Genomic DNA, 22,868 nt, shown 5'->3' with positions numbered 1-22,868 from the left:
TGCAGAGGCTTTAGGGACTGATATGGGCAGTAATGATGCAGAGGATTTAGGGACTGATATGGGCAGTAATGGTACAGAGGCTTTAGGGACTGATATGGGCAGTAATGATGCAGAGGCTTTAGGGACTGATATGGGCAGTAATGATGCACAGGCTTTAGGGACTGATATGGGCAGAGGCTTTAGGGACTGATATGGGCAGTAATGATGCAGAGGCTTTAGGGACTGATATGGACAGAGGCTTTAGGGACTGATATGGGCAGTAAGGATGCAGAGGCTTTAGGGACTGATATGGACAGTAATGGTGCAGAGGCTTTAGGGACTGATATGGGCAGTAATGGTACAGAGGTTGCAGGAGTAGTGGGATGGAGAAACGGGGCAGCGTCTATTCCCAGTACAGAGGAAGTCGGAGAGGGGAGGACGGCAGGAAGAGATGGAAGTGAGGAGGCCATCCTTTACCTCAGGGCTTCCCAAACTCGAGTTGAAACCCTGTTTGACCAGTCTTGGGGTTGGAAACAGCCGGTTGAATTAGTCATTACATCTGATAGGAAAACCAAATCACTTTAAAACATATTATTGGATATATTGACGTTCACACATTTAATGTGCTGCCACATACTGAACATTAGAATTATTCCCCAGTAATGTTTCAGCTCGCTAACCGTCTCTGATTTGACTCGAACGGCGCTACAAGCAAGGCTGCCATGTTCTGCACGGTCAACGCACCTCAGCAGAGACAGAAGAGAATGAAAGACATCCCACTCCCTATTTTTTTTCCTTCTGGTCCATATATGGTTAATGAACGTCGCAGACTAGCTCTAGCTGCTAATGCACTGGTGTCAAAGGGAGAGCCACCCTGTCGAGCAGAACGGAACTGAATATTTTTTGTTTCAATGGGAAACAGCCTGAGTGGGACATCATTTATCCACCATCTTTGACCTCACTGCCTGGGACTTGCCTGGGCACAAAGTGTAAAGAGTTGACTGGGTGGAACCTCCACAGATATAGTATCCAATCTTTTGTTTTATTTATTTAATTAAGAGACACAGGGCTGTCAGATTTGATTTAGTTCTTCCGTTTCTCTGACCCCAGTACAGTAGGTGGCGGTAATGCACCGTTAACGGTGAATCCCGACCGCCGTTAAATCTACCGAAGAAGAACCGAAGCCTGAGAGATCAACAACTTGTTTATGGAAGGAGAGACGACGGCATGCTAGACACGTTTTCAAAAAACCTACATCGAGGGATCGTGTATTATTATTATTATCATTAGTGAAAAACAGTCGAGGTAAGAAACGTTCGTGGTGTCTCTTTCTTTTATCTCGTATCCAAGGAAACTAACGTTAGATAGCTACTCAAACAAGCCTAATGTTGGCTACAGGGCTAACCAGCTACTGTTTACTGTCCTCACAAAGCCTCGTCCTTCACCATCATGTGTTATGTGGCAGAGGACGTTTAATCAATAACACATTTATCGTGGAGACTTTGGTGAAACGGCACGCAAGCTAAGTTAGAGGGATACTAAACTAGCTAGTTGTTTAGGTAACCTTACTTTCACAGTCTAGTTGTTGTTTATTAAACCCCTGTAATACGGTATCGTGGAGTTGAGGTAAACTCAGCTAGTATCCCCAGGCGAGGTGGCCAGATAAATTCACCTTTGGCATTTACAGCACCGCTTGTGTTGGGCTATCTACGGGTCGAAAGTCTAGCAAGGCTATTCGGCAATGTCCAATTTATGAAGCTATGTATGCAATCTTATCTAACTATATGATACAGTCGAATCTACTAGCCAGTCGGCTTACTGGAGATGTGTGTACACAGGTCTTTACAGTATCTGTAAACCAAACACTGGGTTTGATATGCCGCTACCTGTGTCTGTAGTGTCCTCACCCGTCTACGTTGTCCTGGTCTCTGTGTAGATGGTGTCTTATAAGAGACTGAGCCCAGAGGAAGTCCAGTTCACCAACGCAGTTGCTTCAGAGGAGGCTCCTGTACGGGAGGAGGTGAGAACTACCTGACGCTCTAGTGGGATTCTGTCATGCATAGTAATGTAGTGTCATGTAGTCACATTTGACCCCAACCCTACAGCACCAGTCAAAAGTTTGGGACACACCTACTCATTAAAGGGGGTTTTCTTTATTTTTTACTAATTGTCTACATTGTAGAATAATAGTGAAGACATCAAAACTATGAAATAACACACATGGAATCATGTAGTAACCAGAAAAGTGTTAAACAAATCAAAATATTGTTGATGTTGAGATGTCTGTTACTCTGTGAAGCATTTATTTGGGCTGCAATCTGAGGCTGGTAACTCTAATGAACGTATCCTCTGCAGCAGAGGTAACTCTGGGTCTTCCTTTCCTGTGGCGGTCCTCATGAGAGCCAGTTTCATCATAGCGCTGGATGGTTTTTGCAACTGCACTTGAAGAAACTTTCAAAGTTCTGAAAATGTTCCTTATTGACTGACCTTCATGTCTTAAAGTAATGATGGACTGTTGTTTCTCTTTGCTTATTTGAGCTGTTGTTGCCATAAAACGGACTTGGTCTTTTACCAAATCTTCTGTATGCCACCCCTACCTTGTCACAACACAACTGATTGTCTCAAACGCATTAAGAAGGAAATCAATTCTACAAATGTACTTTTAACAAGGCACACCTGTTAATTGAAATGCATTCCAGGTGACTACCTCATGAAGCTGGTTGAGAGAATGCCAAGTGTGTGCAAAGCTGTCATCAAGGCAACGGGTGACTACTTTGAAGAATCTCAAATATTTGGATTTGTTCAACACTTTTTGTTGTTGTTGTTGGTTACTACATGATTCCATATGTGTTATTTCATAGTGTTGATGTCTTCACTGTTATTCTACAATGTAGAAAATAGTCAAAAATTAAAGAAAAACCCCTTGAATGAGAAATTGTGTCCCGACCTTTGACTGGTACTGTACATAGTACCTCAACTGCTTTACACCCCTGCATTTTTACAAAAGAGCAGAAACAGACTGGCAGATGATAGACTAGTGTCCTGTCCAGGGGGTGTACTGTACACCAAGCTGCAGAAACAGACTGGCACTCAGATGATTGACTTGTGTCCTGCCCAGGGGGTGTACTGTACACCAAGCTGCAGAAACAGACTGGCACTCAGATGATTGACTAGTGTCCTGTCCAGGGGGTGTACTGTACACCAAGCTGCAGAAACAGACTGGCACTCAGATGATTGACTAGTGTCCTGCCCAGGGGGTGTACTGTACACCAAGCTGCAGAAACAGACTGGCACTCAGATGATTGACTAGTGTCCTGTCCAGGGGGTGTACTGTACACCAAGCTGCAGAAACAGACTGGCACTCAGATGATTGACTAGTGTCCTGTCCAGGGGGTGTACTGTACACCAAGCTGCAGAAACAGACTGGCACTCAGATGATTGACTAGTGTCCTGTCCAGGGGGTGTACTGTACACCAAGCTGCAGAAACAGACTGGCACTCAGATGATTGACTAGTGTCCTGTCCAGGGGGTGTACTGTACACCAAGCTGCAGAAACAGACTGGCACTCAGATGATTGACTAGTGTCCTGCCCAGGGGGTGTACTGTACACCAAGCTGCAGAAACAGACTGGCACTCAGATGATTGACTTGTGTCCTGCCCAGGGGGTGTACTGTACACCAAGCTGCAGAAACAGACTGGCACTCAGATGATTGACTAGTGTCCTGTCCAGGGGGTGTACTGTACACCAAGCTGCAGAAACAGACTGGCACTCAGATGATTGACTAGTGTCCTGCCCAGGGGGTGTACTGTACACCAAGCTGCAGAAACAGACTGGCACTCAGATGATTGACTAGTGTCCTGTCCAGGGGGTGTACTGTACACCAAGCTGCAGAAACAGACTGGCACTCAGATGATTGACTAGTGTCCTGTCCAGGGGGTGTACTGTACACCAAGCTGCAGAAACAGACTGGCACTCAGATGATTGACTAGTGTCCTGCCCAGGGGGTGTACTGTACACCAAGCTGCAGAAACAGACTGGCACTCAGATGATTGACTAGTGTCCTGCCCAGGGGGTGTACTGTACACCAAGCTGCAGAAACAGACTGGCACTCAGATGATTGACTAGTGTCCTGTCCAGGGGGTGTACTGTACACCAAGCTGCAGAAACAGACTGGCACTCAGATGATTGACTAGTGTCCTGTCCAGGGGGTGTACTGTACACCAAGCTGCAGAAACAGACTGGCACTCAGATGATTGACTAGTGTCCTGTCCAGGGGGTGTACTGTACACCAAGCTGCAGAAACAGACTGGCACTCAGATGATTGACTAGTGTCCTGCCCAGGGGGTGTACTGTACACCAAGCTGCAGAAACAGACTGGCACTCAGATGATTGACTAGTGTCCTGCCCAGGGGGTGTACTGTACACCAAGCTGCAGAAACAGACTGGCACTCAGATGATTGACTAGTGTCCTGCCCAGGGGGTGTACTGTACACCAAGCTGCAGAAACAGACTGGCACTCAGATGATTGACTAGTGTCCTGTCCAGGGGGTGTACTGTACACCAAGCTGCAGAAACAGGCTCCTGCCCCTATGAGCCGTTCTGACTCGCACAAGCCAAGGCTAACGTTCTTACCCAGACTACACCAGTGTTTTGTACTGTCTTGTACTCTACTGTTTAGTATTGTGTCGTATTGCAGTCAAACTGTAACTGTAGTTGTGATTTCAGGGGAAGGACCCAGAGGAGACAGAGCGCCCCCTGCTGCCTCGGAGGCCCTCCTGTTCTGCCACCACGGCCCTCATCTCCCTGGGCTCCCTGCTGCTCCTGGTCTGTGGCCTCTGGCTTCTGGTGACCATCTTCTGGCTCCAAGCCCCCTCCAACAGCATCCCCCACAGGGCCCCGCCGCCCAGGGGCTCCCCAGGGACGGGTGTGGGAGACGGGAGTAGAGCCCTACCAGAGCCCCAGGCTTGTGGAGTGGTCCCAGAGGCCTGGAGGTTTGACTGCTACCCAGAGAGAGGGGTGGTGGTGACCAGGGAGTTGTGTGAGGCGAGGAACTGTTGCTTCATCCCTGCCTCCTCCTTCCCCCCTGCCCCGGGGAGGAACGGTGTTCCCTGGTGTTTCTACCCTCCTGGGTTCCCCTCCTACTCCCTGGTGTCTGTTAACGCCACAGACTTGGGTCAGACAGGAACTCTGGTGAAGACGGTGAAGACCTACTACCCTAAAGACATTCTGACCTTACAGCTGGAGCTCCTCTATGAGACAGACAACAGGCTCCGAGTCAGGGTGAGGAGAGGACACACCAATACATACATACTGACCTTACAGCTGGAGCTCCTCTATGAGACAGACCACAGGCTCCGAGTCAGGGTGAGGAGAGGACACACCAATACATACATACTGACCTTACAGCTGGAGCTCCTCTATGAGACAGACCACAGGCTCCGAGTCAGGGTGAGGAGAGGACACACCAATACATACATACTGACCTTACAGCTGGAGCTCCTCTATGAGACAGACCACAGGCTCCGAGTCAGGGTGAGTCAGGGCCAGGGAGGACACACCAATACATACATACTGACCTTACAGCTGGAGCTCCTCTATGAGACAGACCACAGGCTCCGAGTCAGGGTGAGTCAGGGCCAGGGAGGACACACCAATACATACATACTGACCTTACAGCTGGAGCTCCTCTATGAGACAGACCACAGGCTCCGAGTCAGGGTGAGGAGGCAGGGAGGACACACCAATACATACATACTGACCTTACAGCTGGAGCTCCTCTATGAGACAGACCACAGGCTCCGAGTCAGGGTGAGGAGAGGACACACCAATACATACATACTGACCTTACAGCTGGAGCTCCTCTATGAGACAGACCACAGGCTCCGAGTCAGGGTGAGTCAGGGCCAGGGAGGACACACCAATACATACATACTGACCTTACAGCTGGAGCTCCTCTATGAGACAGACCACAGGCTCCGAGTCAGGGTGAGGAGAGGACACACCAATACATACATACTGACCTTACAGCTGGAGCTCCTCTATGAGACAGACCACAGGCTCCGAGTCAGGGTGAGGAGAGGACACACCAATACATACATACTGACCTTACAGCTGGAGCTCCTCTATGAGACAGACAACAGGCTCCGAGTCAGGGTGAGGAGGCAGGGAGGACACACCAATACATACATACTGACCTTACAGCTGGAGCTCCTCTATGAGACAGACCACAGGCTCCGAGTCAGGGTGAGTCAGGGCCAGGGAGGACACACCAATACATACAGTGGGGCAAAAAAGTATTTAGTCAACCACCAATTGTGCAAGTTCTCCTACTTAAAAAGATGAGAGAGGCCTGTAATTTTCATCATAGGTACACTTCAACTATGACAGGCAAAATGAGAAGAAAAAAAATCGAGAAAATCACATTGTAGGATTTTTAATGAATTTATTTGCAAATTATGGTGGAAAATAAGTATTTGGTCAATAACAAACAAGCAAGATTTCTGGCTCCCACAGACCTGTAACTACTTCTTTAAGAGGATCCTCTGTCCTCCACTCGTTACCTGTATTAATGGCACCTGTTTGAACTTGTTATCAGTATAAAAGACACCTGTCCACAACCTCCACAACGTTTTGGCCTCTGTCATTGCCAACAAAGGGTATATAACAAAGTATTGAGAAACTTTTGTTATTGACCAAATACTTATTTTCCACCATAATTTGCAAATAAATTCATTAAAAATCCTACAATGTTATTTTCTGGATTTTTTCTTCTCATTTTGTCTGTCATAGTTGAAGTACCTATGATGAAAATTACAGGCCTCTCTCATCTTTTTAAGTGGGAGAACTTGCACAATTGGTGGCTGACTAAATACTTATTTGCCACACTGTACATACTGACGCACATGAATGTACTGTACACACACACACCAATACATACATACTGACGCACATTAATGTACTGTACACACATGCAAGTTAATGCTCACACACACAGGCAGAAGTGCGCACACACATAAATACAGACAGATGCACATGAAAGTACTGTATAGACACACATTAATGCTCGCTCTCACACACACACACACACAGGCAGAAGTGCACACACACATGAATTCAATCCCTGTGTCAGATCTCTGGGGTCTTTGGCCGTCATCATTCATCTCTCTTTTGTTATGTTCAGATCACCGACCCGTCTGAGTCGCGGTTCGAGGTGCCAATCGCCGTGCCCAAGGCCACAGAGAAGGCCTCTAATCCCGCATACTCTGTGGAGCTGTCCAATGAGCCGTTTGGCATCATCGTTAAGAGAACTTCCACAGGAGCTGTGCTGTATGCATGAGTTATTCTGTCTCTCTCTCTCTGTGGTTTCTACTCTCTCTCTCTCTCTCTCTCTCTCTGTGGTTTCTACTCTCTCTCTCTCTCTCTCTCTCTCTCTGTAGTCTCTTCTCTCTCTCTCTCTCTCTCTCTCTCTGTAGTCTCTTCTCTCTCTCTCTCTCTCTCTCTCTGTAGTCTCTTCTCTCTCTCTCTCTCTGTAGTCTCTCTCTCTCTCTCTCTGTAGTATCTACTCTCTCTCTGTCTCTCTCTCTCTCTGTAGTCTCTTCTCTCTCTCTCTCTCTCTCTCTCTCTCTCTCTCTCTGTAGTCTCTCTCTCTCTCTCTGTAGTCTCTACTCTCTCTCTCGCTTTCTCTGTAGTCTCTACTCTGTCTCTCTCTCTCTCTGTAGTCTCTACTCTCTCTCTCTCTCTCTCTCTCTGTAGTCTCTACTCTGTCTCTCTCTCTCTCTGTAGTCTCTACTCTGTCTCTCTCTCTCTTTCTGTCTCTCTCTCTCTGTAGTCTCTACTCTCTGTCTCTCTCTCTCTGTAGTCTACTCTCTCTCTCTGTCTCTCTCTCTCTCTTTCTCTGTCTCTCTCTCTCTGTAGTCTCTACTCTCTGTCTCTCTCTCTCTGTAGTCTACTCTCTCTCTCTCTCTCTCTCTCTCTCTCTCTCTCTCTCTCTGTAGTCTCTACTCTGTCTCTCTCTCTCTCTGTAGTCTCTACTCTCTGTCTCTCTCTCTCTTTCTCTGTCTCTCTCTCTCTGTAGTCTCTACTCTCTGTCTCTCTCTCTCTTTCTCCGTCTCTCTCTCTCTGTAGTCTCTACTCTCTGTCTCTCTCTCTCTTTCTCTGTCTCTCTCTCTCTGTAGTCTCTACTCTCTGTCTCTCTCTCTCTTTCTCCGTCTCTCTCTCTCTGTAGTCTCTACTCTCTCTCTCTCTCTTTCTCCGTCTCTCTCTCTCTGTAGTCTCTACTCTCTCTCTCTCTTTCTCCGTCTCTCTCTCTCTGTAGTCTCTACTCTGTCTCTCTCTCTTTCTCCGTCTCTCTCTCTCTGTAGTCTCTACTCTGTCTCTCTCTCTTTCTCCGTCTCTCTCTCTTTCTCTGTCTCTCTCTCTCTGTAGTCTCTACTCTGTCTCTCTCTCTTTCTCCGTCTCTCTCTCTCTGTAGTCTCTACTCTCTCTCTCTCTCTCTTTCTCCGTCTCTCTCTCTCTGTAGTCTCTACTCTGTCTCTCTCTCTTTCTCTGTCTCTCTCTCTCTGTAGTCTGGTTGGAGTAATCTGGGAATTGGGATAGTTTCTTTTGACCTAACATAATGTCTGTGCTTGTGTGTCTGTCTTCATGTTGTCTCTCTCTGCCCCCCCTCCAGCCTCAACACCACGGTAGCACCTCTGTTCTACTGTGACCAGTTCCTCCAGCTGTCCAGCAGTCTGTCCAGTCAGTACATCTATGGGCTGGGAGAACACCGCTCCTCCTTCCTACACGACATCCACTGGAACACCCTCACCATGTGGGCTAGAGACGTGGCGCCCACGGTAACGACTCCCGTCTCCAGAACACATATTGACCGTCTCGGTCTCATTCCTTCTACCCGACCATGACTCTATTCTATATCCTGTGTCTGTAGGACCTCATCCCTTCTACCTGACCATGACTCTATTCTATATCCTGTGTCTGTAGGCCCTCATCCCTTCTACCTGACCATGACTCTATTCTATATCCTGTGTCTGTAGGCCCTCATCCCTTCTACCTGACCATGACTCTATTCTATATCCTGTGTCTGTAGGACCTCATCCCTTCTACCTGACCATGACTCTATTCTATATCCTGTGTCTGTAGGACCTCATCCCTTCTACCTGACCATGACTCTATTCTATATCCTGTGTCTGTAGGACCTCATCCCTTCTACCTGACCATGACTCTATTCTATATCCTGTGTCTGTAGGACCTCATCCCTTCTACCTGACCATGACTCTATTCTATATCCTGTGTCTGTAGGACCTCATCCCTTCTACCTGACCATGACTCTATTCTATATCCTGTGTCTGTAGGACCTCATCCCTTCTACCTGACCATGACTCTATTCTATATCCTGTGTCTGTAGGACCTCATCCCTTCTACCTGACCATGACTCTATTCTATATCCTGTGTCTGTAGGACCTCATCCCTTCTACCTGACCATGACTCTATTCTATATCCTGTGTCTGTAGGACCTCATCCCTTCTACCCGACCATGATTCTATTCTATATCCTGTGTCTGTAGGATCTCATCCCTTCTACCTGACCATGACTCTATTCTATATCCTGTGTCTGTAGGATCTCATCCCTTCTACCTGACCATGACTCTATTCTATATCCTGTGTCTGTAGGACCTCATCCCTTCTACCTGACCATGACTCTATTCTATATCCTGTGTCTGTAGGACCTCATCCCTTCTACCCGACCATGACTCTATTCTATATCCTGTGTCTGTAGGACCTCATCCCTTCTACCCGACCATGACTCTATTCTATATCCTGTGTCTGTAGGACCTCATCCCTTCTACCTGACCATGACTCTATTCTATATCCTGTGTCTGTAGGACCTCATCCCTTCTACCTGACCATGACTCTATTCTATATCCTGTGTCTGTAGGACCTCATCCCTTCTACCTGACCATGACTCTATTCTATATCCTGTGTCTGTAGGACCTCATCCCTTCTACCTGACCATGACTCTATTCTATATCCTGTGTCTGTAGGACCTCATCCCTTCTACCTGACCATGACTCTATTCTATATCCTGTGTCTGTAGGACCTCATCCCTTCTACCCGACCATGACTCTATTCTATATCCTGTGTCTGTAGGACCTCATCCCTTCTACCCGACCATGACTCTATTCTATATCCTGTGTCTGTAGGACCTCATCCCTTCTACCTGACCATGACTCTATTCTATATCCTGTGTCTGTAGGACCTCATCCCTTCTACCCGACCATGACTCTATTCTATATCCTGTGTCTGTAGGACCTCATCCCTTCTACCCGACCATGACTCTATTCTATATCCTGTGTCTGTAGGACCTCATCCCTTCTACCCGACCATGACTCTATTCTATATCCTGTGTCTGTAGGACCTCATCCCTTCTACCTGACCATGACTCTATTCTATATCCTGTGTCTGTAGGACCTCATCCCTTCTACCCGACCGTGACTCTATTCTATATCCTGTGTCTGTAGGACCTCATCCCTTCTACCTGACCATGACTCTATTCTATATCCTGTGTCTGTAGGACCTCATCCCTTCTACCTGACCATGACTCTATTCTATATCCTGTGTCTGTAGGACCTCATCCCTTCTACCTGACCATGACTCTATTTTATATCCTGTGTCTGTAGGACCTCATCCCTTCTACCTGACCATGACTCTATTCTATATCCTGTGTCTGTAGGACCTCATCCCTTCTACCTGACCATGACTCTATTCTATATCCTGTGTCTGTAGGACCTCATCCCTTCTACCTGACCATGACTCTATTCTATATCCTGTGTCTGTAGGAGCTGACTAACCTGTACGGGGTTCATCCCTTCTACCTGGCGATGGATGAGGGAGGGACGGGGACAGCACATGGATTCTTCCTGCTCAACAGCAACGCGATGGGTCAGTGGCCACGTCCCATTTCTACCATTACTACCTTTACTCTAGCTCCTGTTTACTGGGACATGATGGGTCAGTGGTCTGTACCATTACTACCTTTACTCTAGCTCCTGTTTACTGGGACATGATGGGTCAGTAGCCTGTTCCATTACTACCTTTACTCTAGCTCCTGTTTACTGGGACATGATGGGTCAGTAGCCTGTTCCATTACTACCTTTACTCTAGCTCCTGTTTACTGGGACACGATGGGTCAGTGGCCTGTTCCATTACTACCTTTACTCTAGCTCCTGTTTACTGGGACATGATGGGTCAGGCGCCTGTTCCATTACTACCTTTACTCTACCTCCTGTTTACTGGGACACAATGGGTCAGTGGCCTGTTCCATTACTACCTTTACTCTAGCTCCTGTTTACTGGGACATGATGGGTCAGTAGCCTGTTCCATTACTACCTTTACTCTAGCTCCTGTTTACTGGGACATGATGGGTCAGTAGCCTGTTCCATTACTACCTTTACTCTAGCTCCTGTTTACTGGGACATGATGGGTCAGTAGCCTGTTCCATTACTACCTTTACTCTAGCTCCTGTTTACTGGGACATGATGGGTCAGTGGCCTGTTCCATTACTACCTTTACTCTAGCTCCTGTTTACTGGGACATGATGGGTCAGTGGCCTGTTCCATTACTACCTTTACTCTAGCTCCTGTTTACTGGGACATGATGGGTCAGTGGCCTGTTCCATTACTACCATTACTCTAGCTCCTGTTTACTGGGACATGATGGGTCAGTGGCCTGTTCCATTACTACCTTTACTCTAGCTCCTGTTTACTGGGACATGATGGGTCAGTGGCCACGTCCCATTACTACCATTACTACCTTTACTCTAGCTCCTGTTTACTGGGACATGATGGGTCAGGCGCCTGTTCCATTACTACCTTTACTCTAGCTCCTGTTTACTGGGACATGATGGGTCAGGCGCCTGTTCCATTACTACCTTTACTCTAGCTCCTGTTTACTGGGACATGATGGGTCAGGCGCCTGTTCCATTACTACCTTTACTCTAGCTCCTGTTTACTGGGACATGATGGGTCAGTAGCCTGTTCCATTACTACCTTTACCTCCTGTTTACTGGGACATGATGGGTCAGTGGCCTGTTCCATTACTACCTTTACTCTAGCTCCTGTTTACTGGGACATGATGAGTCAGTGACCTGTTCCATTACTACCTTTACTCTAGCTCCTGTTTACTGGGACATGATGGGTCAGTAGCCTGTTCCATTACTACCTTTACTCTAGCTCCTGTTTACTGGGACATGATGGGTCAGTAGCCTGTTCCATTACTACCATTACTCTAGCTCCTGTTTACTGGGACATGATGGGTCAGTAGCCTGTTCCATTACTACCTTTACTCTAGCTCCTGTTTACTGGGACATGATGGGTCAGTGGCCTGTTCCATTACTACCTTTACTCTAGCTCCTGTTTACTGGGACATGATGGGTCAGTGGCCTGTTCCATTACTACCATTACTCTAGCTCCTGTTTACTGGGACACGATGGGTCAGTGGCCTGTTCCATTACTACCTTTACTCTAGCTCCTGTTTACTGGGACACGATGGGTCAGTAGCCTGTTCCATTACTACCTTTACTCTAGCTCCTGTTTACTGGGACATGATGGGTCAGGTGCCTGTTCCATTACTACCTTTACTCTAGCTCCTGTTTACTGGGACATGATGGGTCAGGCGCCTGTTCCATTACTACCTTTACTCTAGCTCCTGTTTACTGGGACATGATGGGTCAGTAGCCTGTTCCATTACTACCTTTACTCTAGCTCCTGTTTACTGGGACACGATGGGTCAGTAGCCTGTTCCATTACTACCTTTACTCTAGCTCCTGTTTACTGGGACACGATGGGTCAGTAGCCTGTTCCATTACTACCTTTACTCTAGCTCCTGTTTACTGGGACACGATGGGTCAGTAGCCTGTTCCATTACTACCTTTACTCTAGCTCCTGTTTACTGGGACACGATGGGTCAGTAGCCTGTTCCATTACTACCTTTACTCTAGCTCCTGTTTACTGGGACATGATGGGTCAGTAGCCTGTTCCATTACTACCTTTACTCTAGCTCCTGTTTACTGGGACATGATGGGTCAGTAGCCTGTTCCATTACTACCTTTACTCTAGCTCCTGTTTACTGGGACATGATGGGTCAGTAGCCTGTTCCATTACTACCTTTACTCTAGCTCCTGTTTACTGGGACATGATGGGTCAGTAGCCTGTTCCATTACTACCTTTACTCTACCTCCTGTTTACTGGGACATGATGGGTCAGTAGCCTGTTCCATTACTACCATTACTCTACCTCCTGTTTACTGGGACATGATGGGTCAGTAGCCTGTTCCATTACTACCTTTACTCTAGCTCCTGTTTACTGGGACATGATGGGTCAGTAGCCTGTTCCATTACTACCTTTACTCTAGCTCCTGTTTACTGGGACATGATGGGTCAGTGGCCTGTTCCATTACTACCTTTACTCTAGCTCCTGTTTACTGGGACACGATGGGTCAGTGGCCTGTTCCATTACTACCATTACTCTAGCTCCTGTTTACTGGGACATGATGGGTCAGTGGCCTGTTCCATTACTACCTTTACTCTAGCTCCTGTTTACTGGGACATGATGGGTCAGTAGCCTGTTCCATTACTACCTTTACTCTAGCTCCTGTTTACTGGGGCATGATGGGTCAGTAGCCTGTTCCATTACTACCTTTACTCTAGCTCCTGTTTACTGGGACATGATGGGTCAGTAGCCTGTTCCATTACTACCTTTACTCTAGCTCCTGTTTACTGGGACACGATGGGTCAGTGGCCTGTTCCATTACTACCTTTACTCTAGCTCCTGTTTACTGGGACACGATGGGTCAGTGGCCTGTTCCATTACTACCTTTACTCTAGCTCCTGTTTACTGGGACATGATGGGTCAGTAGCCTGTTCCATTACTACCTTTACTCTAGCTCCTGTTTACTGGGACATGATGGGTCAGTAGCCTGTTCCATTACTACCTTTACTCTAGCTCCTGTTTACTGGGACATGATGGGTCAGTAGCCTGTTCCATTACTACCTTTACTCTAGCTCCTGTTTACTGGGACATGATGGGTCAGGCGCCTGTTCCATTACTACCTTTACTCTAGCTCCTGTTTACTGGGACATGATGGGTCAGTGGCCTGTTCCATTACTACCTTTACTCTAGCTCCTGTTTACTGGGACATGATGGGTCAGTGGCCTGTTCCATTACTACCTTTACTCTAGCTCCTGTTTACTGGGACATGATGGGTCAGTGGCCTGTTCCATTACTACCTTTACTCTAGCTCCTGTTTACTGGGACATGATGGGTCAGTAGCCTGTTCCATTACTACCTTTACTCTAGCTCCTGTTTACTGGGACATGATGGGTCAGTAGCCTGTTCCATTACTACCTTTACTCTAGCTCCTGTTTACTGGGACATGATGGGTCAGTGGCCTGTTCCATTACTACCTTTACTCTAGCTCCTGTTTACTGGGACATGATGGGTCAGTAGCCTGTACCATTACTACCTTTACTCTAGCTCCTGTTTACTGGGACATGATGGGTCAGTAGCCTGTTCCATTACTACCTTTACTCTAGCTCCTGTTTACTGGGACATGATGGGTCAGTAGCCTGTTCCATTACTACCTTTACTCTAGCTCCTGTTTACTGGGACATGATGGGTCAGTAGCCTGTTCCATTACTACCTTTACTCTAGCTCCTGTTTACTGGGACATGATGGGTCAGTAGCCTGTTCCATTACTACCTTTACTCTAGCTCCTGTTTACTGGGACACGATGGGTCAGTGGCCTGTTCCATTACTACCTTTACTCTAGCTCCTGTTTACTGGGACATGATGGGTCAGTAGCCTGTTCCATTACTACCTTTACTCTAGCTCCTGTTTACTGGGACACGATGGGTCAGTAGCCTGTTCCATTACTACCTTTACTCTAGCTCCTGTTTACTGGGACACGATGGGTCAGTAGCCTGTTCCATTACTACCTTTACTCTAGCTCCTGTTTACTGGGACACGATGGGTCAGTGGCCTGTTCCATTACTCTACCTCCTGTTTACTGGGACACGATGGGTCAGTGGCCTGTTCCATTACTACCATTACTACCTTTACTCTAGCTCCTGTTTACTGGGACATGATGGGTCAGTAGCCTGTTCCATTACTACCTTTACTCTAGCTACTGTTTACTGGGACACGATGGGTCAGTGGCCTGTTCCATTACTACCTTTACTCTAGCTCCTGTTTACTGGGACACGATGGGTCAGTGGCCTGTTCCATTACTACCTTTACTCTAGCTCCTGTTTACTGGGACATGATGGGTCAGTGGCCTGTTCCATTACTACCATTACTCTAGCTCCTGTTTACTGGGACATGATGGGTCAGTGGCCTGTTCCATTACTACCTTTACTCTAGCTCCTGTTTACTGGGACATGATGGGTCAGTGGCCTGTTCCATTACTACCTTTACTCTAGCTCCTGTTTACTGGGACATGATGGGTCAGTGGCCTGTTCCATTACTACCTTTACTCTAGCTCCTGTTTACTGGGGCATGATGGGTCAGTGGCCTGTTCCATTACTACCTTTACTCTAGCTCCTGTTTACTGGGACATGATGGGTCAGTGGCCTGTTCCATTACTACCTTTACTCTAGCTCCTGTTTACTGGGACATGATGGGTCAGTGGCCTGTTCCATTACTACCTTTACTCTAGCTCCTGTTTACTGGGACATGATGGGTCAGTAGCCTGTTCCATTACTACCATTACTCTAGCTCCTGTTTACTGGGACATGATGGGTCAGTAGCCTGTTCCATTACTACCTTTACTCTAGCTCCTGTTTACTGGGACATGATGGGTCAGTAGCCTGTTCCATTACTACCATTACTCTAGCTCCGTTCAGTATGTTGAATCTCCGTTGATGTCTGAGTGATGCTGTGTCGTCTTTATGGCGTGTTTATGAATGCTCTGTGGATGTTGGTTCTGCAGACGTGGTCCTCCAGCCGGGCCCTGCCATCACCTGGCGTACCATCGGTGGGATCCTGGACTTCTACGTCTTTCTGGGTCCCGATCCGGCCTCTGTGATTGGACAGTATTTGGAGGTCGTAGGTCAGTCTACAGAAAGATAAGGACCTATTTCTTCCTCGTGTCCTTGGAAGCCGTCACTGTCTGATTCTCGACCGTCACCTCTCTCAGGTTACCCCACCATGCCGGTGTACTGGGCGCTAGGGTACCATCTCTGTCGCTGGGGTTACGGAAGTAGCAATGCCACCTGGGACGTCGTCAAGAACATGAGGAACTATGGAATACCTCAGGTACGTTCCGCTGACTCCCTCAGTGTGTGTGTATATACTGACTCCCTCAGTGTGTGTGTATATACTGACTCCCTCAGTGTGTGTGTATAGACTGACTCCCTCAGTGTGTGTGTATAGACTGACTCCCTCAGTGTGTGTGTATATACTGACTCCATCAGTGTGTGTGTATATACTGACTCCCTCAGTGTGTGTGTATAGACTGACTCCCTCAGTGTGTGTGTGTATATACTGACTCCCTCAGTGTGTGTGTATATATACTGACTCCCTCAGTGTGTGTGTATAGACTGACTCCCTCAGTGTGTGTTCACAGTTCTCTTCTGCATGGAACATGACAGGCAGTGGCAGTGGAATAACTTATGTTAAAATCTTAAACCCTGTGTGAGTGTGTGTGTGTTCCAGGATGTGCTGTGAAATAACAGTGTGTGTGTGTTCCAGGATGTGCTGTGAAATAACAGTGTGTGTGTGTTCCAGGATGTGCTGTGAAATAACAGTGTGTGTGTGTTCCAGGATGTGCTGTGAAATAACAGTGTGTGTGTGTTCCAGGATGTGCTGTGAAATAACAGTGTGTGTGTGTTCCAGGATGTGCTGTGAAATAACAGTGTGTGTGTGTTCCAGGATGTGCTGTGAAATAACAGTGTGTGTGTGTTCCAGGATGTGCTGTGAAATAACAGTGTGTGTGTGTTCCAGGATGTGCTGTGAAATAACAGTGTGTGTGTGTTCCAGGATGTGCTGTGAAATAACAGTGTGTGTGTGTTCCAGGATGTGCTGTGAAATAACAGTGTGTGTGTGTTCCAGGATGTGCTGTGAAATAACAGTGTGTGTGTGTGTGTGTGTGTGTGTGTGTGTGTGTTCCAGGATGTGCAGTGGAATGATATAGACTACATGGACCGTTCTCTAGACTTCACCTTTGACCCCACGGCCTTCTCGACCCTGCCTGACATGGTGAAAGACCTGCACAGCCACGGACAGCGCTACGTCATGATGCTGGTACGTTACCCCTCTCCCCCTCTAGGGGTATTAACCCTCTCCTCCCCCTCTAGGGGTATTAACCCTCTCCTTCCCCCTCTAGGGGTATTAACCCTCCCCCCTCTAGGGGTAGGTATTAACCCTCCCCCCTCTAGGGGTATTAACCCTCTCCTCCCCCCACTAGGGGTATTAACCCTCTCCTCCCCCCTCTAGGGGTATTAACCCTCTCCTCCCCCCTCTAGGGGTATTGACCCTCTCCTTCCCCCTCTAGGGGTATTAACCCTCTCCTCCCCCCTCTAGGGGTATTAACCCTCTCCTCCCCCCTCTAGGGGTATTAACCCTCTCCTCCCCCCTCTAGGGGTATTAACCCTCTCCTCCCCCCTCTAGGGGTATTAACCCTCTCCTCCCCCCTCTAGGGGTGTTAACCCCTCTCCTCCCCCCTCTAGGGGTATTAACCCTCTCCTCCCCCCTCTAGGGGTATTAACCCTCTCCTCCCCCCTCTAGGGGTATTACCCCTCTCCTCCCCCCTCTAGGGTTATTAACCCCTCTCCTCCCCCCTCTAGGGTTATTAACCCCTCTCCTCCCCCCTCTAGGGGTATTAACCCTCTCCTCCCCACTCTAGGGGTATTAACCCCTCTCCTCCCTCTACAGGACCCGGGTATTAGCAGTGTCCAGCCAGAAGGAGGGTACTGGCCGTATGACGAAGGTCTGAGGAGAGGAGTCTTCATCAACCACACAGATGGAAGCACACTCATCGGGAAGGTAGGGAGAAACACACACAGATGGAAGCACACTCACCAGGAAGGTAGGGAGACACACACACAGATGGAAGCACACTCACCAGGAAGGTACCTCTAAAGGTTCCAATCCCAGGTTCTGTGGACGTTCTATCTGTTTGGTACTTACTCACTCCTAGAGGTTAGAGATGGACCAGCAGCTGGAGATCTCCTAGAGGTTAGAGATGGACCAGCAGCTGGAGGTCTCCTAGAGGTTAGAGAGAGATGGACCAGCAGCCGGAGGTCTCCTAGAGGTTAGAGAGAGATGGACCAGCAGCTGGAGGTCTCCTAGAGATTAGAGAGAGATGGACCAGCAGCTGGAGGTCTCTCCTAGAGGTTAGAGAGAGATGGACCAGCAGCCGGAGGTCTCCTAGAGGTTAGAGAGAGATGGACCAGCAGCCGGAGATCTCCTAGAGGTTAGAGAGAGATGGACCAGCAGCTGGAGATCTCCTAGAGGTTAGAGAGAGATGGACCAGCAGCTGGAGATCTCCTAGAGGTTAAAGAGAGATGGACCAGCAGCTGGAGATCTCCTAGAGGTTAGAGAGAGATGCAGCTGGAGGTTAGAAAGAGATGGACCAGCAGCTGGAGATCTCCTAGAGGTTAGAGAGAGATGGACCAGCAGCTGGAGGTTAGAGAGAGATGGAACAGCAGCTGGAGGTTAGAGAGAGATGGACCAGCAGCTGGAGGTCTCCTAGAGGTTAGAGAGAGATGGACCAGCAGCCGGAGGTCTCCTAGAGGTTAGAGAGAGATGGACCAGCAGCTGGAGATCTCCTAGAGGTTAGAGATGGACCAGCAGCTGGAGGTCTCCTAGAGGTTAGAGAGAGATGGACCAGCAGCCGGAGGTCTCCTAGAGGTTAGAGAGAGATGGACCAGCAGCTGGAGGTCTCCTAGAGATTAGAGAGAGATGGACCAGCAGCTGGAGGTCTCTCCTAGAGGTTAGAGAGAGATGGACCAGCAGCCGGAGGTCTCCTAGAGGTTAGAGAGAGATGGACCAGCAGCTGGAGGTCTCCTAGAGATTAGAGAGAGATGGACCAGCAGCTGGAGGTCTCCTAGAGGTTAGAGAGAGATGGACCAGCAGCTGGAGATCTCCTAGAGGTTAGAGAGAGATGGACCAGCAGCTGGAGGAAGTGGGCTGACGGCTACATGCCGTATCCTGCCTGCCGTTGTGCCCTTGAGCAAGACCATTAACCTCTAAAATGGGTTACTGCGCCTCCCTCTGCTTCAGCCTCTTTAACCTGTGTGTTTGTTTCTGTGGGATAAGCAGAAGGCACATTTCTGTTGATCAATGAAGTCAACTACCTCTCTTTTACCCTGCCCTCTCTCTCCTGTGTTGTTCACGTCCCTCCCTCTCTCCCTCCCCCTCTCTCCTCTCCTATGTTGTTCACCTCTCTCCCTCTCCCCATCCCCCTCTCCCTCTCTCCCCCATCCCCCCCCCAGGTGTGGCCAGGTCTGACAGCGTTCCCTGATTTCTCTGATGATGTGACCCATGAGTGGTGGTACGACAATCTCAAGAGGTTCCACGACAAAGTTCCCTTCGACGGACTCTGGATCGTACGTAAGAGTGTGTGTGTGTGCTGACATCTAACCTTGTGTGTGTGTGTGTGTGTGTGTGTGCTGACATCTAACCTTGTGTGTGTGTGTGTGTGTGTGTGTGTGTGTGCTGACATCTAACCGTGTGTGTGTGTGTGTGTGTGCTGACATCTAACCGTGTGTGTGTGTGTGTGTGCTGACATCTAACCGTGTGTGTGTGTGTGTGTGTGTGCTGACATCTAACCGTGTGTGTGTGTGTGCTGACATCTAACCTTGTGTGTGTGTGTGTGCTGACATCTAACCTTGTGTGTGTGCTGACATCTAACCTTGTGTGTGTGTGTGTGTGCTGTCATCTAACCTTGTGTGTGTGTGTGTGTGTGTGTGTGTGCTGACATCTAACCTTGTGTGAGTGTGTGTGTGTGTGTGCTGACATCTAACCTTGTGTGTGATGTCATCTAACCTTGTGTGTGTGTGTTTTCCTGTTTCGGTCTGGAGTCAGATATTGTGAACGGCTTTGCCCTCTGACCCCTCTCACTTCCTGCCTAGGACATGAACGAGCCATCTAGCTTCGTGGACGGGTCGACCGTTGGCTGTCCTGACACCGAGCTGGAGAACCCTCCGTACACACCTGGTGAGACACACACACACACACCTCTCTCATCTTGCTCTCTTTCTCTGCCCTCTCTCCTCTCATTCTCTCACCTCTCTCTCATTTCTCTCTCACTTCTCTCTCTCACTTCTCTCTCTCACTTCTCTCTCTCACCTCTTGTTCTCTCATTTCTCTCTCACTTCTCTCTCTCACCTCTCTCACCTCTCATTTCTCTCTCACTTCTCTCACTCACCTCTCTCTCATTTCTCTCTCACTTCTCCCTCTCTCACCTCTCTCTCACCTCACCTCTCTCTCACCTCACCTCTCTCTCACCTCTCTCTCTCACCTCTCTCTCTCTCACCTCTCTCTCTCTCACCTCTCTCTCTCACCTCTCTCTCTCTCTCTCTCTTTCTCCTCTCTCTCCCTCTAGGTATATTAGGAGGGTTGTTGAGGGCTAAGACCCTGTGTGCCTCTGCTGTCCAGAAGACCTCGTCTCACTACAACATGCACAGCCTGTATGGACTTCTAGAAGCTAAGGCCTCGGCACGGTCAGTACGACACATACACTCTCTGTTACACCACCTAACTAGGATACAGTCAGACGTGACCAACACACCACCTAACTAGGATACAGTCAGACGTGACCAATACACCACCTAACTAGGATACAGTCAGACGTGACCAACACACCACCTAACTAGGATACAGTCAGACGTGACCAATACACCACCTAACTAGGATACAGTCAGACGTGACCAATACACCACCTAACTAGGATACAGTCAGACGTGACCAATACACCACCTAACTAGGATACAGTCAGACGTGACCAATACACCACCTAACTAGGATACAGTCAGACGTGACCAATACACCACCTAACTAGGATACAGTCAGACGTGACCAATACACCACCTAACTAGGATACAGTCAGATGTGACCAATACACCACCTAACTAGGATACAGTCAGACGTGACCAATACACCACCTAACTAGGATACAGTCAGACGTGACCAATACACCACCTAACTAGGATACAGTCAGACGTGACCAATACACCACCTAACTAGGATACAGTCAGACGTGACCAACACACCATCTAACTAGGATACAGTCAGACGTGACCAATACACCACCTAACTAGGATACAGTCAGATGTGACCAACACACCACCTAACTAGGATTCAGTCAGATGTGACCAACACACCACCTAACTAGGATACAGTCAGACGTGACCAATACACCACCTAACTAGGATACAGTCAGACGTGACCAACACACCACCTAACTAGGATACAGTCAGACGTGACCAATACACCACCTAACTAGGATACAGTCAGATGTGACCAATACACCACCTAACTAGGATACAGTCAGACGTGACCAATACACCACCTAACTAGGATACAGTCAGACGTGACCAATACACCACCTAACTAGGATACAGTCAGACGTGACCAATACACCACCTAACTAGGATACAGTCAGACGTGACCAACACACCACCTAACTAGGATACAGTCAGACGTGACCAATACACCACCTAACTAGGATACAGTCAGATGTGACCAACACACCACCTAACTAGGATACAGTCAGATGTGACCAACACACCACCTAACTAGGATACAGTCAGACGTGACCAATACACCACCTAACTAGGATACAGTCAGACGTGACCAACACACCACCTAACTAGGATACAGTCAGACGTGACCAATACACCACCTAACTAGGATACAGTCAGACGTGACCAATACACCACCTAACTAGGATACAGTCAGACCTGACCAATACACCACCTAACTAGGATACAGTCAGACGTGACCAATACACCACCTAACTAGGATACAGTCAGACGTGACCAATACACCACCTAACTAGGATACAGTCAGATGTGACCAACACACCACCTAACTAGGATACAGTCAGACGTGACCAATACACCACCTAACTAGGATACAGTCAGACGTGACCAATACACCACCTAACTAGGATACAGTCAGATGTGACCAACACACCACCTAACTAGGATACAGTCAGACGTGACCAATACACCACCTAACTAGGATACAGTCAGATGTGACCAACACACCACCTAACTAGGATACAGTCAGACGTGACCAATACACCACCTAACTAGGATACAGTCAGACGTGACCAATACACCACCTAACTAGGATACAGTCAGATGTGACCAACACACCACCTAACTAGGATACAGTCAGACGTGACCAATACACCACCTAACTAGGATACAGTCAGACCTGACCAACACACCACCTAACTAGGATACAGTCAGACGTGACCAATACACCACCTAACTAGGATACAGTCAGACGTGACCAATACACCGCCTAACTAGGATACAGTCAGACGTGACCAACACACCACCTAACTAGGATACAGTCAGACGTGACCAACACACCACCTAACTAGGATACAGTCAGACGTGACCAATACACCACCTAACTAGGATACAGTCAGACGTGACCAACACACCACCTAACTAGGATACAGTCAGACGTGACCAATACACCACCTAACTAGGATACAGTCAGACGTGACCAATACACCACCTAACTAGGATACAGTCAGACGTGACCAATACACCACCTAACTAGGATACAGTCAGACCTGACCAACACACCACCTAACTAGGATACAGTCAGACGTGACCAATACACCACCTAACTAGGATACAGTCAGACGTGACCAAT

At 48.2% G+C, this 22,868-nt stretch overlaps 1 protein-coding gene across 3 annotated transcripts in view; it reads left to right on the top strand.

Annotated features, from left to right (window-relative positions):
- The first annotated feature begins 1,122 nt into the window (after nucleotides 1–1,122).
- The window catches only part of gaa2 (alpha glucosidase 2), a 41,402-nt gene continuing 19,656 nt past the window's right edge, over nucleotides 1,123–22,868 (top strand). For 2 of the 3 annotated variants that reach the window (XM_090194998.1, XM_090194999.1), the window contains exons 1-13: nucleotides 1,123–1,284; nucleotides 1,916–1,999; nucleotides 4,706–5,260; nucleotides 7,161–7,306; nucleotides 8,649–8,814; nucleotides 10,815–10,917; nucleotides 15,961–16,080; nucleotides 16,168–16,286; nucleotides 17,142–17,273; nucleotides 17,904–18,014; nucleotides 19,466–19,579; nucleotides 20,105–20,189; nucleotides 20,578–20,695. In XM_090194998.1, the coding sequence (XP_090051124.1) occupies nucleotides 1,916–1,999; nucleotides 4,706–5,260; nucleotides 7,161–7,306; nucleotides 8,649–8,814; nucleotides 10,815–10,917; nucleotides 15,961–16,080; nucleotides 16,168–16,286; nucleotides 17,142–17,273; nucleotides 17,904–18,014; nucleotides 19,466–19,579; nucleotides 20,105–20,189; nucleotides 20,578–20,695 (1,853 nt within the window). In that variant the 5' untranslated portion in view covers nucleotides 1,123–1,284. Of the gene's footprint in view, nucleotides 1,285–1,915; nucleotides 2,000–4,705; nucleotides 6,224–7,160; nucleotides 7,307–8,648; nucleotides 8,815–10,814; nucleotides 10,918–15,960; nucleotides 16,081–16,167; nucleotides 16,287–17,141; nucleotides 17,274–17,903; nucleotides 18,015–19,465; nucleotides 19,580–20,104; nucleotides 20,190–20,577; nucleotides 20,696–22,868 lie in introns of all 3 variants that reach the window. The other variant, XM_090194997.1, reaches the window with a different exon arrangement.

Source organism: Oncorhynchus mykiss, chromosome 13 (genome assembly GCF_057628025.1).
Source record: "Oncorhynchus mykiss isolate SJ-2025 chromosome 13, ASM5762802v1, whole genome shotgun sequence".
Taxonomy (NCBI): Eukaryota; Metazoa; Chordata; class Actinopteri; order Salmoniformes; family Salmonidae; genus Oncorhynchus; species Oncorhynchus mykiss.
This window is presented reverse-complemented; position numbering and strand designations above follow the sequence as displayed.